We start from the raw sequence: 22,051 nt of genomic DNA, 5'->3' as shown, positions 1-22,051 counted from the left end.
GTCACAAAGAGTCAGACACAACTGAAGCAACTTATCACAGTCCAGCACATACATACATATATATATCCTAATTAGACACAAGATTCCTTGAGACTGGTGCTGGTTTTAAAATGGGACAGTGGTGCTCTACAACAAATACTGAATGACTATCTATGATAATTTCTCATCAGCAAGGCAAAACGTGCCTGGATGTTTTGGCAGTAAAGCATCACAAAGCTCCAGAATGAGAAAAATTGAGGAGGAATTCTTGTTCAGCCACTTACTGTGTGAACATGAGCAAGTTCCTTAACCTTTATTAAGATCTGGTTTACTCAAGAATAAAGTGGAAACACCAAAAGAACCTATCCTCAGGGAGAGCATAAGGTTAAGGACACAAGGCATTAATTAAAATACCGACCACGTTCTAGCACAGACCTCAACAAAGTTAACTGTTATTATTTACTATTGTCATTTGTAAGTTAGATCTCATTGCTGCTGCTGCTAAGTCGCTTTACTTAAAACCTATACTACTGAAAGCATCTTTTTCTTGAATTCTTCTATTTCTCTCCACATTATTCTCCTTCTCTTATACAGCCTGAAACCCTTATCTTCTAAGGTTTTCTTTTCTTTCACTCCGATTTCTAAATATTATAATAAACTTTTAAAAAAGTTGTACACAAATTTAGGCTATGAGAGTAGTGGGAAGTATCTCAAATATAACAACACATAGACATCCTACGTTTATACCATCAGATATCTGAAAACATTTGTCTAGTGCAGGAGAGAATGTTTAAGAACTTATTTTCATTAAAAGATATGTTTCAATTTTACATCCCTATCTTTCAGTCTCCAGTTACTGAGTGACTGGGTTCTGAGAGAACACGTGTCACTGCTATTCAAAATTAGTAGACCAAGTTTGTTGTTTAGTCACTAACTTATGTCTGACTCTTTTGTGACCCCATGGACTGTTGCCCGCCAGGCTCCTCTGTCCATGGGATTTCCCAGGCAAGGATACTGGAGTAGATCAAGGTTAGCTGTCAGTTTAATTCTTTACTCATTCAACAAGTCTAGCTCTGTTTCATCTGTAAAAACTGGCAGCTAGTTGATACAAGCTCTCTAAGGTCTCTTGCAATTCCAACAAATATAATTCTAAGTAAGCAGGAGACAGTTAATGGATCCTTACTTCAAGAAATTAAGCAGTTAAGTAGTGTTAAATAAAATTCAAATGACAATATAAAATTTTACTATATTTAATCAATTATTTCTGCCTTTTGACCAGTTTTGGAGTCCCATCTTTTTAGAAAGCAGATCGTCTATTTGACTATTTAGTGTAATAGAAATCTTTAAATGTTAATTCTTTTTGAAGCACACATCAACGAAAGTAATTATATGTCAACAAAAGTGTCCCCAGTCACTGACATAAAAGCCAAAAAATAAGATAAGTAAGAATCTCTCAGATAAGCATTAGTTAGTACTATGGGATAATGAGAAAATAATTTTCATGAAAATAATCATTTCCATTATTTATATAGATGACTTTTTTCTTCTCTAAACTACAAGTTCTCTGAGCTATAGTTTTAGGTGACATCTAAATCAAACTTCTTTTTTTCAAAGTACTCATTAACATTTATAAACTGTTTACACTCAATAAATACACATCAAATGTTCTGAGAAAATAATATGGAAAGAGATAAAAATGCAATTGAAACCTCTGAAACATTTAAAATGATATGCTATAGCTAGATAGTAAGGTACAATATGCCAGAGAAAAACTGATGAGAGACAAAGGTTCAAATAATTAGGACTTGAAAATGATGGCTGTTTTAAAAGTGCATCTTCTGGTTTTCTTGGGCTAGGGGGAAGGGAGGGAGCAGAAAAACATAAAAGAACTTTATAGAATTAAGAACATGTTTATTAGTACACTGTAAAAAGGCACTACTATCTCCCAGGGAAATATAACTTTAGAAAAAACAAACTCCACAGGAAAGCAGCAGTAATTCAAAGCCTATGGCAAGGCCAGGAGGAAGATACTTCCTTGTGCCCCAACACTAGTCTCTCTCCTCTCAGCTTGATTTAATTCATACTTACCAAACTGGCCACATTTTTGTCCTCAAAACTCCCTCCTCTGTCAAGGCCACTTGCCCCTCTTCTTCATTCCAGTTTACTCGTTCAAATGTTTACTGTCTTCAACGGCAACTTAGGCAATGAGCTAAGAAACAGTCTATATACTTTGGTTTCACACCATAAACTCCATTCTAATCAAATTAAATTTTCTAAAGTAATTCAAGCCACATTTTGTCATTAAAAATAAACTCACCTCTTTTTCCTTTCTGTCTATGGCATCTCGCTCTGCCTGCAATTGTATCTCCAGAGACAATTCTGCTTTAGCTTCTACAGCTCCAAAGTGTTTCCGGTCCTCTACCTTTAAATATATAAAAATTTTCCCAAAATTTCAGACATTAAATCCTAATTATCCATTTTAATTGGAGAAGTAACAATTCTGTTTCTTGAATTAGAAGTAGTCTACATTAGTGAACAATCGAAAGTTACAACATTCACTCTTGAATGCACTTTATATAAATTAAAACAAGAATGCCTGACAATCTTAAAATTCATTTCTCAGGTAAAATGAAAGCTAACCCCTCATCTCCTCCACTCCCAAATGTCCTTATCCTGCTCTTCTTTAGCATAATAGGAAGAGATCTCACTGCTTCTTAGTCTGGGGCACGGCATCAGCCTGAACTGGTGCCTACCGATTTTCACTTGGCTGTTATTTTAGAATCTTATTAATGCTTAAAAGGGTAATTAAGTCTTCTGGCTTAATTAATCTTTCTTAATCAGGACTCAGTATGCAAGAGATATTTGGAGAAAAGAATAAACAGAAATGGTTATGATGTTAATGAAGACATACAGATACATTATGCAATAATATCAACAGAGTCCTTAGTAATTTTTTTATGTAAATAAAGTGTTCATGGAACTAAGCGTAATCTGTACTAAAACACTAGATAAAATTAACCCAAAGAAAATGTCACACCTTTTGAAAAGTGTCTGCACTAACGAGTAAGGCTTGCTCCAGCTCTCTTACTCTGAATTCCAGTTTCTCAATTTCTTCATTCCGCTCCTGTATATCCCTCTGAAGCTGCTCTTTAGACAGCAAAAGCTCACTGCACTTGTCTGTTTTTTCTTTCAGATGATTTGTTAACTGCTCAACCTGGAAATATAATAATAAAAAACTGTAATGTTAAAATATGTAAGGATGTTAGTAATAAATCTATCCTCCTTTCAAATTTTTTTAGATACTATGCTTAATGCTTTTTTGATAAGGATGGCACTATCACCTCCAACTATAGCAGCATTTTCTGAGTTGATGCATCTAAGCAGCACTAGTTAAAGAGAAATAATATTGCTTTCACCAATTCTTTTAAGAGCTCTGTTAAGACTAAGGTTTTCCCTGCTAGGAGGAAAAAATAAATGCATTTTTGAATAATGTTGAATTGTAAGCTCTAATGGCACAACCACACTAAAACCTAATAAAGAAAACAAGTTTACACAGTACTTACATTCATATGTGAGATACAATGACCTAAAAAAACTTCCACGGATTATACTTTTCTTTCCACCAACCGTTTATCAACACATATAATAATACAGTGGTTCTAAAATACCATAGGGACAGAATTGAACTGGGGACCCTTTTCTAATACAGTTACTTGGAAAAAAGTAACTTTTCAGCTCACACATTCCACCAGCCTAGGAGAGGGATCAGGATGCCAGGCAGTGCAAGGGATCCATGTGCCCCGAAAAAGTGGTTCGGTTAAGAAGCAGACGGAAGGATATAGGAAAGATCAATAATAGAGCTTGTGAAATTAGTTCTGCTCAAATGGAGAGAGAAAGCTTATTTAAAAAAAGAAATATGATGGTAAGAAAAAAGAAACTCTACCTTATTTCAGTGAGATTCTTAGAGGAAATTATCTAAAAATGGTAGTTCTTCCTTAAAACATTAAAAGAAATGCTAGCTTACCTACAATTAGAGGTTGAGAAAGGACAGTAATAAAGCCTGAGGAGAAGCCTGAACAATAAAAGGTGGACTAAGACTTGGAGTGAGGTTAAAGGAGAAGACAACAAAGCAGGCATAGCAAAATGGCACCGTGTACTGCTAACAGCTCGGTGTTTCTGTTTTTGGTTTTTTGATCCTGAGAAAATCAGAAGCTGGAGAATCAGATCTGGCTAAAGAGGAAGAGAACAAATGGATCACAATGTTTTGGAAGAAAATCAAAGACGTACTTTCTTGTTAGTTTCCTTAAGTTTTATGAATGAGGCAAATCACTCTTTTCAAATGTAAGGAAACAAATAGTAGGAAATGACTAAGTTCTAGAGCTTAAATATTCTTTTGAGGCTCAACAAACACACAGCTATTTTTCAAAATATAGAATATGTCAGGAACACAACGAATGACTACAAACTCAGTGGGGATTGCTAACTTTTCTACTGCTCCAGTAGATAACGCTTTTCTACATCAGATTCCTTCTGGCTTTTTGTTTTAAAGATACCTTTTGTTAAATAAGACTGTAGATAACATTATATGACAATGAGTTATAGGTATTTTATACTTCTTTGGTATCTTTACCTTCTCATATTGTAAGTTTCTGATTTTGAAAACTGATATACAACAGAAAGAATTCAAGTTTTTAAAGATATGAATCTTATTTTATACATAATATACAAATTAATGCATGGAAGACAATATCAATAAAAACATTACCTCTCTAGTTTGGTGTTCACTGATAGGCTGGAATCGAGGCATGACCTTAAGTTGTTGTTCTAGTTTCTGTATTTCCTGTTGGAATACATCTCTCTCGTGTTCTCTATCAACAGCTTGCTCCTAAAGAGTAATAATGATAGTAACTGAAGAAATAATATTTATTGATGTTATTATTTCCCTTACTTCCCTTTAATTGTAGGTACAGTTGTCTGTTTGAAGATGAACAACTGATGCTCACAGAAATGCTCCAAACCAAAAAGGTTTAAAAAGGTAACACTTGTTGCATGGTACATAGCAGCTACTAGTAAGGCTCCTGTTGTATGATACATAACCTAGGGCTCTTCAGCAAAAATGCAAGCACTTAAATGTTATCTGAAGCACGACATTTTTTTAAATTCAAGTAATATTAAATACAAAATGAAATTTAAATGGTCTCCTTAAAATGAATTTACTTTTTTTGGAACAAAGGAGGACTCCCAGTATTTAAGCTATAGTAGAACAAACTGTGTTGTAGATACATTTTTTTCATTTTAATCTAGGTTTTTTTAAATACCTAAAATTACAAAGTGTGTTAGAATCTGATTCTCTGATCTGTGAAGATAACATAAGACCTAAATGAAACTCCAAAGAAGAAAATCCACATGAAATTAGAGATTTACCATCTTTTTTGGAAGACAGTAATGACAGCATGAACACAGCTGTAGTTCATTGCTTCCAGGGCACACCGTTACTTGTGTGTATACATTACGTTTTATGGGTGAAATGGTGGACAGTTAGCTCTTAGGATCCTTACTTGCTCTGACTACCAGCTCAGAAAAAGACTCGGACAAGCTTCTTAACTATGAGTCTGGAGAGGCTAACTGGTAGGGCTTATTCATAATCTGTTCATACTGCTTTTAATTCTGAAAGCCGCATAATAAGAATTTTTAATTGAAATAATACTTTTGAATTAATTAATGACACAGATAAAAACAGTAGAATTTAAGTATTTTCATAATTTAAAATCCACAACATAGAATAGTAGCAAGTAGCATTCCAATGAAAAAATTATTAAACTGAAGAATACTTACATCTAAAAATTTTCTCATTTTTTCTAACTGCTTTTCTAGTGCTTGGTTTTGTTGTCTTAAATCCATTAGCTCAGCATTTTTTTCCTGTTCCAGTTCTATAAATCTACTGACTTGTTCTTCAACATCTATTTCTAGAGCTTTCACTTGTTTTTGAAGGTCATCACGCACTTTTTCAGCTTGACACTGTACCTCTAGTTTTTCCTTCATCAGTTTTTCTGTCTCCTGTAGTAATTCTGTTCATGAATGCAAAAATATACTACATTAAGTCACAATTAATGATGTTGTGATAGGGAAATCAGCCATAACTATGTTCAGATTTTAACTTCATGAATTTAAGGGGCTGAGTTTCATTTCAAAAACATGTAAAAAAGGAAAATGCTCATTTGAAAATATCAGAATAACATATTCCGATATAAGTAAGCAAGCTAGTACCAATAAAATCATACAGAATTCAAAAAGAATTATGTCCTATCACTAAGAACAATAAAAGAACACAGCAAATGACCCCCTCAAAGTCCACTTTCACTACAAGGAAACGAGCAAAATCTAACCAAATTCAAGCCCAGAAATAACTCACCTCAGGTGAAAATCAATCCATTCTAAACCTGTAAAGTCATTTTTATATGCATACACAACACACACGAAAATCAAATACTGTAAATCTTTAACCAAGGTAAGTAAGAGTTACAGAAAAGAGGCATAACCAGAATCAGAGTTTCCTGTTAGTCTTACTCCTTATTTGACCCACATTCCCGAGTTAGTCTTACATGTTCACGTGTGTGTATCAAGGGAAAACTGACAGGTATGAGAGGCAGTGTGGTGCTTAGGTGCAGAGACTGTGGGCTAAGGTCCTAACTCCACCACTTCTGACATTTAATATGATGTCCTTCAATTTCCTTGTATGTCAAATGGGAGTTAGTAACAGTACTGACCTCTGAGTTATTTCCCCACAATAAGTTAATTTATAATATGTCAAATAATGTATCAATGTGTGAAAAACAGTGCCTAGACTATGTAAGCACTACATATACATGTAAGTGTTAGCTATTATTATTATTATTAATCATACAATAATAAATTTTATACAGCAAAGTAAAACAATTCTCTAATGAAGAAAATGGAATGAATATAACTCCAGAGTCTACACTAACTGGTCTGTCAACACTGTACTCAGGATTAGGAATCCACAGAAAGCAGCTTTCCTTTTAAACAACACTGATTTAGATGTTAATACAAAAGTAATCAACCAGAAAGTCTCTTCACTGAATTTCACTGATCTTGCTGATACCATCATCTTAGATACTGATTTAGAAAAGAGTACTGTAAAAAGTCATAGGTTGTGAGAACTTAATATATTCGTCAAAGAAAATAACTTTTAATTTATATTATATTGCCTACCACTATTTCATCCATTTTCTTGAAAAAACTGAAATAGTCTTAAGCTCTGTGGGAATAATATGATGATAGTCACTATGAATCTCAGTTTTTAATTCCAAATTTTTATTGTAAGAAAGTTTTTTTGTTGTTAGAAAAACTTGTAAGTATGAAACACAGCAGCAAAATTAGAGATATGTTAATTGACTGAAAAATCCAAGGGTCACCCAATGGCCATGCAACTGTGTAAACACACCTGCTCCAGGCGCTGCATCGACTGCAGCATCTACTAGTCCTATTAGGAAAAAACACACACACACAACAGAACATGGTGATTTACGTGTCAGCTACTTCCTAAAACAGAGTAATACATACACACACAACAACTAGGAGTAAAAGCTGAACATACTGACGGTCACAGGTTACATTTTGAGGTGTATTCAAATTCCTTGAATATTTCACATGCATGATAAATATACTTTGCACATGAAAGATGCCAACCCTAAACCTGTATTAAATAAATCTGAGCAACCAGAAAAGCTTCACCATATTATAAGAATGTATGTTGTATCTCTAAATTGATAAAATTTAATTAGTAAAACTACACATTTATAATTCTAACTGCATGTATAATATAAAGGTGAAAGTGAAAGTCACTCAGCTGTGTCCGACTCTTTGCAACCCCATGGACTATACAGTCCATGGAATTCTCCAGGCCAGAATACTGGAGTGGGTAGCCGTTCCTTCTCCCAATTCAGGAACTGAACCGGGGTCTTCTGCATTGCAAGCAGATTCTTTACCAACTGAGCTACCAGGGAAGCCATAATATAAAGGTGACAGGATATGACTAAAAGGATTTAAAGTTCCATTGTTACAAAGACTGACACCTATTTTTTAAACCACTAATTACCTAATTTCTCATTTAAGAAAAGATTAGAGGTTATCTGTAAACTTATTTATTCTTTGAACTCCTGCTTATATTCAACTAAATGTCAGCCTGCTTCTAACAGCCTTTTCAATCTATTATCTTGCAGGCTGAAATCCACCCCACCCTGCTCACAACTAGTGCCTGATCAGTGCTCTTAGTTAATCCAGGCGTACATTTTGCTGCGTTTCTGCAATTAAAAGAACTAAATCTCATACAACTTAAAAAAAAAATCCTGCTTCATTATATCCAGCTTTCTCTTTAGGCAGAGGCTGAGGAGATACAAAGAATTATCCTTCCTGTTATCATATGCCAAAGGAAAAAGGAAAAAAAAACCAAACCTGATTCCACATGGTTGGCTAATAAGACAATTACTAGTAAGGCAGACTTTCTTATTATTTTTCAATCCCTACAGAAAACATAAATAATGGCACTGAAAGGGGAAAAAGAAGTCATCTTGAACTTTTAAGTAACAGTTCATATAAAGTCGAGAAATACGTACGCTGTTCAGCAGGGCCTGCCTCTGCTTTCATAGCCTCCTTCTGCCTCGACAGTAATTCTCTTTCTTCTTGGATCTGCTGTTGCTCTGCTTCTAGTTCTTGTAATCTATTACCTGCACATAACAACTCCTGCTCAAGACGATCTATTATATCAGTTTTTTCCTGAATTTGCCTTTCAAAAAGTGTTTTCTCATCTGCATAGCCATCAATGACACCTATAAAATAAACAAAGAATGCAATTATTATTTCAAATTTTGCTTATATATTTATATAAATAAAAAAGGTGTACTGTCAGTAAATTTTAAATCATTTCAGCCTATTAAAAATCTTAAATCAATTTGCTGCTCATAATAGTAGCAACTATAATGTGTTCAATACAGTATTGTTATTAGCCATTGTGTTTAAATATGAAATTTCTCTGAATTTTCTCTTACTTGTTATGCTAATTTATCACATCATGTTGGTATAACATATTTTATTAAAGAGATAGGTTCCTGGAAAGCTTAATATAAACCAAACGCCTGTGAACTGAATCACATTTTAAATATACTAGAGAAAGTTGATACTTTAAGTGATTCTAGAAGCCTGTCCCCCACAATAGCATGGTATGATATAAATAGCATGGGGCTTCAGAGGCTTAAATCCTGGAATCAGCATTTAAAGGTGACTTCGAACAATTTATTAGTATCTCTGTTCCAGTTCCCTCATCTTTAAATGAAAAGAGCTGTCTTAGGATGGAGGGATTATGGTAACAACTCACTATCATTCACTTTTGTATTTTCTAAAATTTTAAATACTTTCATATAATTCTATTAAGTACTTTTATAATTAAAAACTATATGTAGTTTTAAAAGCTGCTTAGAGGAATTTTGAAGACAAGCTACAACTATTTTTCAATGGTCATTTGAAATTAAAAGTAGATTGCTGGTTTCCAAACTTGGCTTGCACCAAAATCTATTTTTAGACTTGAAACTTCTCCATCCTCAATAGCCAACAGCAGGGCACTCACCCTCAGCCTTACTGAGCTCCACAGCCAGCTGCTCTCTGGCCCTGGACTCCTCATGAAGGCGCTCTCGCAGCTCTTCTTGGCATTTGAGGGACTCAGTCACTTCTTGTTTCTGTCTAAACGACTCACGCATCAATTCTGTCTGTGTAACTTTTGCATGTTCCAGCTAAAAAAAAGAGGGAAAGCATACACGAAGGAAGACAAAGTGTTAAGAATATCAGTGCCATTCTCCATGAGAGCTTTAAAAAAATTTTTTAATGAAAATAAAGATATACTGTTGAACTGTAGTCATTTAATATTTCTAGTGCATGCTAATATTAGTAGATAGCACAATTCCGTAGATACTTTAGCTGTGCACAAGAGATGTATAAAGAGATGTATTCTAACTTAACTGAACAGAAATAATTGCTTCTTACTGCTAGCACCTGCTTTCTCTGTTTTTACTGAAACAACTATAAGGGGGAAAACTGAGCTCAAATGTTTCTAGTACTTAATACCACCATTATTAAATTGAAAAAAATTTACCACAGAATTTTAAAATGTACCATAGAAAATACATTTTAGAGTTACTAAACAAGGCTTTTGGTGGTAACTTTTTGTTTTTGGATAAATCAGTATCCAACCAGCATGTAACTAGCCTTGTTTTAAATATCATTCATAACTTATTACTGGAAAATAATATGAACATACATTTAAGAGTCATAATTGAATATTAAAAACATTTTAATCACAAAATATTTTCTAAAATATCACTAGTAATATGCTGTTACCTCAACAAAGATAAAAATTCATATATATACATTTTTACTTTTGACTGGCAAAAGATTACTTTCCTCTAATGTGGATAACCAGTACATATTAATTTTTAATATTAAAAAGTGATCATAAAATATGAACTATTTATATACAGCATGCTTCTGTACTTATAGTCAGAGTCAATATTTTAAAAATAAATCAACCGCTTCCACATGTAATTTTTTTCTGTACATTATAAAATGGCTGCCTGGTAAATATATGAATCTCTAAGAGTTCACAGCTTGAAGTAACTAGGATATGAGCTTTTTCTTTCTTCAAATTTACTATACAAATACAATACACTTACAACAAAATAAATACTTTCTTTAGAAAAAATTTTAAAGTTTGCTTCTATATTCTATCTCTTGACAAGGTATAAAATTTCATTAAGATGCATTTAAATATTACTGTAAAGCCTACAAGAAATATCAGTAACTTCAGTTTTACAAAGCAAAGCAAAAAAGTTGGCAGGGACTCAAACACAGTAGATCCAGCAAACCAATGCCATTTATTACAGCAGAGAGCACCAACACCTTACTGGAATAAGAGATTCCTTCAAATATTTATGTAAACATTTTAAATGTTAAAAAATCTCTTCTATCTAGGTAAGGTACAGTTTATTCCTAATATTTATGTAATACCTATACCTAATAATGTGAAATATATAAAGATATCATATTCAGTATTTTCAAACAATTTTAAAACTACATTAAAAGTACTTATAAACAATTAGTAAATATTTTGTCACTCTAACATGTAAAAGCTTCAGGGGAGGTAATGAAACTATTCTGAAAGCATCTGAAATATAAGGGAGTACATCGCTAAAGCCATGAAAGTCATTAAAAGGGCTGAATAACTTGGAGTAAATCATTCACAGCATTTAAAAGTCAAATGAACCTGAAAGATTAACTATGCTAAATACTCTTAACACTGTTCACAATATACATTTCACATAAAAAGCAGGAAAACGTATTTTCTCACAGGATTAGATGACATATTAAATATAAGTTCCTTGGGCAGTTAGCAAAAAAACTGAAATTAGAACCCAGGAATTCTTTTTTCGTTTCTGGAACTAGAGCCAATATGCCAAACGACTGGCTCAATGACAATTCACTTAGCTATTTTAGGTGTGAGAATGCCTATTCCCTCAAATACAACCAGCCTGCTTTTACTAAAGACTGGCATCATAAACACAGAGAAGTCAGATTCTTAAGGACAAGCAGGATCTTTTTAAATAGCTTGTCTGGCGTGGCAGAACTGAAATATTATCTCATTTAGCTTTATGGAATTAAACACATTGCCAAGTTGGGGCTTGTGGATGAAATTTTGCCCTTCAATACATTAATCATTACAGATGAATGAACCAAACAGGAAAACAAGATTCTATTCCATTTACCCTTACCAAAGACATTTAAAGTTCATTTCTCATTATAGCTTTTTTCACTAAATATATAAAAAACTGACAGCATAAAACTATAAAAAAACCAAATTTTTATACTTACTGAATAAGGAGGGGTAGGCAGGGAAATTTTAGAAATAAGCTTTAATATGTGTCCATTTCTTTTATGAATAATATGAAAAATAGAAGTATTAATAATTACTGAGTTATTTTCATCCAAATGTTCACACAGAGGAAAAGGATGTGGTAATGGTACACGGGATTCAACCTCAAAGATGTCTTCATCTTGTTCCTCCAACCACGAGTCACTAAGTTTGACAGCTGCCAAATAGGTCTTGTACGAATCCATTCTAGAAGTTATAGCTGCTAATTTTCCTTATTTGCTTTACCAGTTTTCCACTACACTAAAAAGTTCTGTTTACTTTATAAAGATATACCATAGCAATATGAAAATTTTTCTTTAGCACTATCAAATAAACATAAAAATTAATTCATACAACTAAACAACAAAAGAAAAAAAACCCACAAATAAGAAAAATTAGGTCCCCACCAGTCTTCAGCAAAACAAAACAAAGAAACCAGAAGAAAACAAAAACAAATAAAACAAAACTAAAAGCAAGTAAACATGTTTTTAATTAGAATAATGACTAAAATGTTGAAGAATGAAAGAATGAAAATATAAATATCTAATTAGCTAAGCAATAAAACTGCTCTCGCTATCAAATATGTCTGTGGAAGTAAAAGCCTTCCAAGTAAAACCTGGCAGGGAAAGTCAAGTTTGAAGTCTCCATAGCAGCAGTCTTAAGAATCGCAGTTGCAACATTATTTCCCTTGTTCTTGCTGCTTCATTCAATGCTCTTCTGAACTGAGCTATTCAAATAGCCTCTCATGCTGAGCCAAAGGATTCTAGTCAGTGTCCCCTGAGGAAAGGTCAGAACACAGGGTGTGGTTTAATGTCTGTACCTATAGGTACACTGACAGGTGGAATCTGAATTAACACGCCCACAAAAAAGCCTGCCTAACAGGATCTAAGGTCCACGTCAGAGCTCTGAAAAGGATATTTAGATAAGTTTATAATACTTCTAAGATAAGCCAGTGTTTTTCCATTCCATTAAAACATGTTTTAATTTAAAAATGTAAACTCAAGAAGGTGTGAATCCACATTATCAAGAAGGTCTGAATCCACATTATCAATCAGTTCTTCAACTATACCCAATAACTGTAACTCTTTGTGGAAAACTAAGTATTTCCTTTTGATATTTCCTTAAAATAATACCCATTCTTTTGAGCAGTCATTAAAACTAAATATAGATGGTTCGGTTATACCCTATTTCTACACTGAATTATTTACAGAGTAGTTGTTAAGGAAAAAAAAAAAACCCTCTTTTTAAAAGCTGCACTGTATAATGTACAATAGCTGATAACTATACCACTTAACCCACACTATGAACTCTGACTAAGATTTAACAGCACAAGTTGTATATAGTGGCCCTCTGGTACCTTCAGAAACCTCGACAATAGTTAATAAGCCAGTTACTCGGAATTTTTTTTTAAATTTAAATTTATTTCTTTTAATTGGAGGCTAATTACTTTACAATATTGTATTGGTTTTGCCATACATCAAAAGCTGAACAACATGAAAGTTGTTTTAAATAAATGAAAACTCTTTCACTGTGGTGACTTCTCTCTCCCCAGTAACTAAATATCCTTAACTCACAAAACCTTATCTGCTATGGGAAAATCCCACACTAAACCAAGTCTACCAACAAAAACCCATTTTTATAGCCACTGTGACTACACAAAATATCTTCAGAGGAGTCAATACCCAAACTCTTCACAGTTAGTTAATAATTAGGAGAAAATGACATTTTTTACAGAAAGCTCAGAAATCTATAGCAATATGGTTTGGGATGGGGGAGGAGCACTGCTGTCTAAAATTCCAGACAGTTCAGTTCAGTCACTCAGTCTTGTCCACTCTTTGTGACCCATTAACCACAGCACGCCAGGCTTCCCTGTCCGAACCAAATCCCAGAGTCCACCAAACCCATATCCATTGAGTCGGTGATGTCATCCAACCATCTCATCCCCTGTCATCCCCTTCTCTTCCTGCCCTCAGTCTTTCCCAACATCAGGGTCTTTCAAATGAGTCAGCTCCTCACATCAGGTGGCCAAAGTATTGGAGTTTCAGCTTAAACATCAATGTCTTACCAATGAACACCCAGGACTGATCTCCTTTAGGATGGACTGGTTGGATCTCCTTGCAGTCCAAGGGACTCTCAAAAGTCTTCTCCAACACCACAGTTCAAAAGCATCAATTCTTCAGCACTCAGCTTTCTTTATAGTCCAATTCTCACATCCACACGACCACTGGAAAAACCATAGCATTGACTAGACAGATCTTTGTTGGCAAAGAAATGTCTCTGCTTTTTAATATTCTGTCTAGGTTGGTCATAACTTTCCTTCCAAGGAGCAAGCGTCTTTTAATTTCATGGCTGCAGTCACCATCTGCAGTGATTTCTGAGCCCAGAAAAATAAAGTCAGCCACCGTTTCCACTGTTTCCCCATCTATTTCCCATGAAGTGATGGGAACAGATGCCATGATCTTTTTGTGCTGAATGTTGAGCTTTAAGCCAACTTTTTCACTCTCCTCTTTCACTTTCATCAAGAGGCTCTTTAGTTCTTCACATTCTGCCATCGGGGTGGTGTCATCTGTATATCTGAGGTTATTGATATTTCTCCCGGCAATCTTGATTCCAGCTTCTGCTTCATCCAGCCCAGGGTTTCTCATGATGTACTCTGCAAAGAAGTTAAATAAGCAGGGTGACAATATACAACCTTGATGTACTTCTTTTCCTATTTGGAACCAGTCTGTTGTTCCATGTCCAGTTCTAACTTGCTTCCTGACCTGCATAGAGGTTTCTCAAGAGGCAGGTCAGGTGGTCTGGTATTCCCATCTCTTTCAAAACTTTCCACAGTTTGTTGTGATCCACACAGTCAAAGGCTTTGGCATAGTCAACAAAGCAGAAAGAGATGTTTTTTTGGAATTCTCTTGCTTTTTCGATGATCCAGCAGATGCTGGCAATTTGATCTCTGGTTTTTTTGCCTTTTCTAAAACCAGCTTGAACATCTGGAATTCATGGTTCACATATTGCTGAAGCCTGGCTTGGAGAATTTTGAGCATTACTTTACTAGCGCGTGAGATGAGTGCAATTGTGTGGTAGTTTGAGCATTCTTTGGCATTGCCTTTCTTTGGGATTGGAATGAAAACTGACCTTTTCCAGTCCTGTGGCCACTGCTGAGTTTGCCAAATTTTCTGGCATATTGAGTGCAGCACTTTCACAGTATCATCTTTCAGGATCTGAAATAGCTCACCTGGAATTCCATCACCTCCATTAACTTTGTTCATAGTGATGCTTCCTAAGGCTCACTTGACTTCACATTCCAAGATGTCTGGCTCTAGGTGAGTGATCACACCATCATGATTATGTGGGTTGCGAGGATCTTTTTTGTAGTTTTTCTGTGTATTCTTGCCACCTTTTCTTAATATCTTCTGCTTCTGTTAGGTCCATACCATTTCTGCCCTTTATTGAGCCCATCTTTGCATGAAATGTTCCCTTGGTATCTCTAATTTTCTTGAAGAGATCTTTCATCTTTTCCATTCTAGTGTTTTCCTCTATTTCTTTGCATTGCTCACTGAGGAAGGCTTTCTTATCTCTCCCTGCTATTCTTTGGAACTCTGCATTCAAATGGGTATATCTTTCCTTTTCTCCTTTGCTTTTCGCTTCCCTTCTTTTCACAGCTATTTGTAAGGCCTCCTCAGACAGACATTTTGCTTTTTTCCATTTCTTTTCCTTGGGGATGGTCTTGATTCCTGTCTCCTGTACAATGTCACAAACCTCCATCCATAGTTTATCAGGCACTCTATCTATCAGATCTAGTCCCTTTAATCTATTTCTCACTTTCACTGTATAGTCATAAGGGATTTGATATAGATCATACCTGAATGGTCTAGTGGTTTTCTCCATTTTCTTCAATTTCAGTCTGAATTTGGCAATAAGGAGTTCATGATCTGAGCCACAGTCAGCTCCCGGTCTTGTTTTTGCTGACTGAATAAAGCTTCTCCATCTTCGGCCACAAAGAGTATAATCAATCTGATTTCGGTGTTGACCATCTGGTGATGTCCACGTGTAGAGTCTTCTCTTTTCTTGTTGGAAAAGGGTGTTTGTTATGACCAGTCTGTTCTCTTGGCAGAACTCTATTAGGCTTTGCCCTGCTTTATTCTGTACTCGATGGCCAAATTTGCCTGTTACTCCAGGTGTTTCTTTACTTCCTGCTTTTGCATTCCAGTCCCCTATAATGAAAAGGACATCTTTTTTGGGTGTTAGTTCTAGAAGGTCTTGTAAGTCTTCTTAGAACTGTGCAACTTCAGCTTCTTCAGTGTTACTGGTCGGTCTATGCCCCAACTGACCAATTCCAGACAAGGTAATGACAAATCCCTATTTATTATGACTTCTTATATGAGGGTTCCAATAAGTTTTGAGAAGACACCTTAACGTGAAGATAAATCTGACTTTCTTGGGGTTCGGCAGTTACAAAATCATCAATATCCTAGATTTTCAGCTTTATGAACTGGCTGGATCCTTGCTCAGCATTTCAAACACCTTTCAAAATACTCTTTCTCAGCTCTTTCTGCAAATTACAGTTTACTTTGATAATCTGGCCCAATTTCTCTTATTTGAAGCAAAAAAAAAAAAAAAACGAAACAGAACAACAACCCTGAAAGTAAGACATATCCTTTTATAAACAGAAATATTTAGGTCAACGCAAGAACTAACTACAAAGAAAAAAGAGAAAAGCTAGGAAAAAAACCCTCAAAAAAGCAGCAAATTAGGATGACTTAGAATGGGGCAAACAGCCCTCACAACAAGAGTACATTAACTGATGGCATAATTCATGTTCAGTAAGGTGACCCTGAAATAAAATAATTCACATAACAGTATGTTTGTAAGAGTGCCAAACAGCTCTTCCCCAAACAGCATATTAATGGATGGTATATTACATATATTGATGTTCAGACAGGTTACTTGAATTGGAATAATTCAAATAATATATTCTTTTTCTTGAAATTTTAGAAAGTACAAAACACCTTTTGCAATCAAAAACAGTTCAAATAATTTCAATCTTTAAAAGCCCACCCTTTTAATTTTCTAGACTAGCTCATTATTCCCTGGTTTCAGGTAATCAAGATCTGCAATATAGGTTTGAAGGCTATTAATTTGTGGAACAGAGTTATGTTTAGCTTTACTTTAATTGTACAACATCAAGCCATTTAACTTTTTTCCCCAGAAATATTTCCCTCCACTTGTAAAACACTTCTGTTGCGCTCCTTTGTATTTATTTTATTTTTCTAAGTTATTTAAGAGAGGCTAAGTCCTGGCTACAGTACCCTGACAGAGCCCTGACTGATGCTGATAAAATACACAACAGGAGCAACACCTAACAGCAAATGTATTTCAACACTTTAGTACAGCTTATGTTTAAGACATAACAAAATGACAAAACAAAATCTTAACAGTACTACTGTTTCATCCTCAGAAAAACGCTCCTTTCTGGAGAAAAATATAGAAACATGTACCTTAAGTTCCATCTTCTAAAAATGATTATTTATAAATTCATGAGAGTTGCCTATAATAAAAATCTTTCTTTGGTAGTAAACCCCTCATTCATTGTTTTCTTCTAACACTGAAAGGAATCTCTGGGTAAATAATCTACAGCTCTAAACTACCTCTGGATTCTAGAAAACTTTAATTGCTAAAAGACTATTTCCACAGAACAGACTGATTGCTATTTGTACTTGACCCAAAAATCAAGAATCTGAAACCACAGTCTCACAGACAACTTTTCTGCAGAACCACAAAGAGACTACTAAATAAAGACCAGGTTAAAGAGATTAACTTTCTACCGGCTTCAGAGTAATCTCTCAGCTCTTTACTCCTAGTCCAACAAAAGCTATCCCAACCTGGGACCTCCCTGGTGGTCCACTGGTTAAGACTCCATGCTCCCAAAGCAGAGGGCGCTGGTTCCATCCTGGTCAAGGAACTAAGATCCCACATGCTGCACTGCATGGCCAAAACCCAAAACCAAGCAAGACTACACTTTAACACAAATGCTTAAAAAGCAAAAACAAAGTTATCCTAACCAACAGGAACTATAATAGGCTGAATACAAGCCTGAATATATGTATAGTAGCCTGTCTTGGCAAAAGAGAAGTGAAATCCATCCCAGAAAATGTATTATTATATGGATTTGGACATACCATGGGGCAAATCACTTGTGAAATCTAATACATAAAGTAAAACGTTCTTCACAGATACGATGAAATCAGACTATAAAGGTAGATATCCTGATACTTCGTAAGGAAAATGATTACTTATTATTTTATTAAAGCAAGATACATCTATGGAACCTAAGTGAAAGTGAAAATGTTCGTTACTCAGGTATATCCAACTCTTTGCAACTCCACGAACTGTAGCCCGCCAGCCTCCTCTGTCCATGGGATTCTCCAGGCAAGACACTGGAGTGGGCTGCCATGCCCTCCTCCAGGGGACCTTCCCAGCCCGGGGACTGAACCCAGGTCTCCCACACTGCAGGCGGATTCTTTACTGTCTGAGCCACCTGGGAAGCCCATGAAACCTAGTGTACCCTCCAAACTTCAAGCTAAGTATAAGGCTTAATCACGATTTCCAATAAAGTTATATAAAACCAAGCCAGTTTAAAAAAAAAAAAGAACGAACGAACCTTGAATATTTGAAAATATTTACTTATACTACCGGGCGTTTTCACTGAAACTCCTCCCCAACTCCAAACAAAAGCCCACAACCCCAGACAATAATCTCTCTATCCATCCTAAAGGCAGTTTAATCCCTCTGACCCAAAGGTCACATGTTCCCCTTGTGTTCTGGATTCCATCCTCTCCCAGCCCAAGGATCTGGCTTCACAAGGCCCATCCCCTCCAACCTGCACATTCTACTTTTCCACGGCTACTCAGTATTAACATTTGAACAGTAAAAAAAGCATCCTGCCCCTTTCAACTGTTCTGTTTTCTTCACAGCCAGATGTCATGAAATTGCTGTCTCTATTCTTCACTCCATTTCTGTAACTGTCTGAACTGTGAATTCCTCCTCTATCAACTCCACAAAACTGTTCTCATGAAGGTCACTAATGACACCTATATTGAAATATCCAATGGACACTAAATTCTCAGCCTTCATTACCTTTCCATGGTATCTGACATTTACAGAAAATCACTCCTCACCTGGCTTTTAAGACACTATTCTCTAAAAACAAAACAAAACAAGGACATTATTCTCTTGATTTTCCTTGCTCATTCTCTCAATCTCTCTTGTAGATTGATATACCTTTATTCCCTTTTAAATCTCAGCACTCTACCAGCACAAACATTTAGTTCTCTACACTCTTCAAAACCATAATTTCAAATGTCTTTAAAAGTGACGCCAACTTCTAATCTAGTCTCCCAAACTCTCGACTCTAGACAGTATCTTTTCCCTCTATGCACTCTAAAGCTGCACTCATTCTTCATTTCTTTAGTATCACCCATCTCAGTAAATGAAATATACCAATGACAGCTGGTCAAAGATCTACATGTGGTTTCTTTCCTCTTCCATTCCTTATCCCCCACATGCAAAGTCACACCAATTTCTATCAAACTCAACTTCCTGCAAGTCTTGAAATCACTTCCCTCTTGCCCTACCTTGATTTCTACCCTCTTCACTTGGAGTATTTTAAGAGTCTCCTGTTTCTGCACATTCAGCATCTCTCCTCACTCTTTTCCAGCCCATCTATCCACCACATTGCTACCAGAGGAAATCCCTGTAAAAAAACAAATTGCAGAGTATTTTCTACCAAAAATATTTCAGTTTTTCACCACACTTTTCAGCATAAACTTAAAACTTTTCAACTTGGCCCTCAAGGGACGCTGTGCGGACCACTGCAAGCCTTCGACCCTCTGCTGCCCACATTCCATCCTGGGCGCTCTTAACACAAAATGACCCACTATCCTCAAACACATGTTGGCTTATGCCAACATGCGATGCCCTTGACACATTTTCTTCTTGACCTATCCACTTAGTTTCTACTACTAAGTCTTTTTCTTAAGACTCATTTTCCCTTGAAATACGATTTCACCTTCATTACTTCATGCAAAAAATGGGCTCAATAAAGGACAGAAATGGTATGGACCTAACAGAAGCAGAAGATATTAAGAAGAGGTGGCAAGAATACACAGAAGAACTGTACAAAAGAGATCTTCACGACACAGACAATCACCATGGTGTGATCACTCACCTAGAGTCAGACATCCTGGAATGTGAGGTCAAGTGGGCCTTAGAAGGCATCACTACGAACAAAGCTAGTGGAGGTGATGGAATTCCAGTTGAGCTATTTCAAATCCTGAAAGATGATGCTGTGAAAGTGCTGCACTCGATATGCCAGAAAATTTGGCAAACTCAGCAGTGGCCACAGGACTGGAAAAGGTCAGTTTTCATTCCAATCTCAAAGAAAGGCAATGCCAAAGAATGCTCAAACTACCACACAACTGCATTCATCTCACGTGCTAGTAAAGTAATGCTCAAAATTCTCCAAGCCAGGCTTCAGCAATGCGTGAACCGTGAATTCCAGATGTTCAAGCTGGTTTTAGAAAAGGCAGAGGAACCAGAGATCAAATTGCCAACATCCACTGGATCATCAAAAAAGCAAGAGAGTTCCAGAAAAACATCTCTTTCTACTTTGTTGACTATGCCAAAACCTTTGACTGTGTGGATCCCAACAAACTATGGAAAATTCTTCAAGAGATGGGAATACCAGACCACCTGACCTGCCTCTTGAGAAACCTGAATGCAGGTCAGGAAGCAACAGTTAGAACTGGACATGGAAAAACAGACTGGTTCCAAATAGGAAAAGAAGTACATCAAGGTTGTATATTGTCACCCTGCTTATTTAACTTCTATGCAGAGTACATCATGAGAAACCCTGGGCTGGATGAAGCAGAAGCTGGAATCAAGATTGCCTGGAGAAATATCAATAACCTCAGATATACAGATGACACCACCCCGATGGCAGAATGTGAAGAACTAAAGAGCCTCTTGATGAAAGTGAAAGAGGAGAGTGAAAAAGTTGGCTTAAAGCTCAACATCCAGAACAAAAAGATCATGGCATCTGGTCCCATCACTTCATGGGAAATAGATGAGGAAACAGTGGAAACAGTGGCTGACTTTATTTTTCTGGGCTCCAAAATCACTGCAGATGGTGACTGCAACCATGAAATTAAAAGACGCTTGCTCCTTGGAAGGAAAGTTATGACCAACCTAGATAGCATATTGAAAAGCAGAGACATTACTTTGCCAGCAAAAGTCCATCTAGTTAAGGCTATGGTTTTTCCAGTGGTCATGTATGGATGTGAGAGTTGGACTATAAAGAAAGCTGAGCGCTGAAGAATTGATGCTTTTGAACTGTGGTGTTGGAGAAGACTCTTGAGAGTCCCTTGGACTGCAAGGAGATCCAACCAGTCCATTCTAAAGGAGATCAGCCCTGGGTGTTCTTTGGAAAGACTGATGTTGAAGCTGAAACTCCGATACTTTGGCCACCTGTTGCAAAGAGCTGACTCACTGGAAAAGACCCTGATGTTGGGAAAGATTGAGGGCTGAAGGAGAAGGGGATGACAGAGGATGAGATGGTTGGATGGCATCACCGACTCAATGGACTTGAGTTTGGGCAAACTCCAGGAGTTGGTGATGGACAGGGCGTGCTGCGGTTCATGGGGTTGCAAGGAGTCGGACACGACTGAGCTACTGAATTGACTGACTGACTGACTTCACTAAAATTGCTCTTGTCAAGTAAGCAAGGCACTCCCCTCAACCACTTGCATTAGATTTTAGAATCCACTCCTCAGGGTGAAAGTTGACCTGTCAGCATTAACTGACAGAATGATTCACTCCTTTCATTTCCAAAGGTCAGAAAAAGTGCCAGTCAAGAGCATGGTGTCTGAAGTCAGTCTGCCTGGCTTCAGTTTCTAACTGACACCCACCTTATAAGTCTGGGGAAGTTCTCTGGTTTCTATGCTTCTGCCCTGCACCCCTCCATCCCCTCAGTCTCTATTTAACAAGGTGGTCAAAGTGATCCTTTTGAAAAATATAAGTTAGATCAGTTACTGAAAAAACATC

General features: G+C 36.1%; 1 protein-coding gene across 1 annotated transcript in view; it reads right to left on the bottom strand.

Moving 5' to 3' along the window:
- AKAP9 (A-kinase anchoring protein 9) overlaps positions 1-22,051 on the bottom strand; it is a 153,202-nt gene that overhangs the window by 31,920 nt on the left and 99,231 nt on the right. The window contains exons 23-29 of the mRNA XM_052639055.1: positions 9,623-9,785; positions 8,616-8,828; positions 7,445-7,483; positions 5,815-6,047; positions 4,745-4,864; positions 3,017-3,193; positions 2,297-2,401 (exon numbers count right to left, since the gene is read on the bottom strand). Of these exons, the coding sequence (XP_052495015.1) occupies positions 2,297-2,401; positions 3,017-3,193; positions 4,745-4,864; positions 5,815-6,047; positions 7,445-7,483; positions 8,616-8,828; positions 9,623-9,785 (1,050 nt within the window). The remainder of the gene's footprint in view (positions 1-2,296; positions 2,402-3,016; positions 3,194-4,744; positions 4,865-5,814; positions 6,048-7,444; positions 7,484-8,615; positions 8,829-9,622; positions 9,786-22,051) is intronic.

This window comes from Budorcas taxicolor, chromosome 4, assembly GCF_023091745.1.
Source record: "Budorcas taxicolor isolate Tak-1 chromosome 4, Takin1.1, whole genome shotgun sequence".
In the NCBI taxonomy this organism is placed as follows: Eukaryota; Metazoa; Chordata; class Mammalia; order Artiodactyla; family Bovidae; genus Budorcas; species Budorcas taxicolor.
Note: the sequence above shows the minus strand (reverse complement) of the source record. Positions and strands in the feature narration are given on the sequence as shown.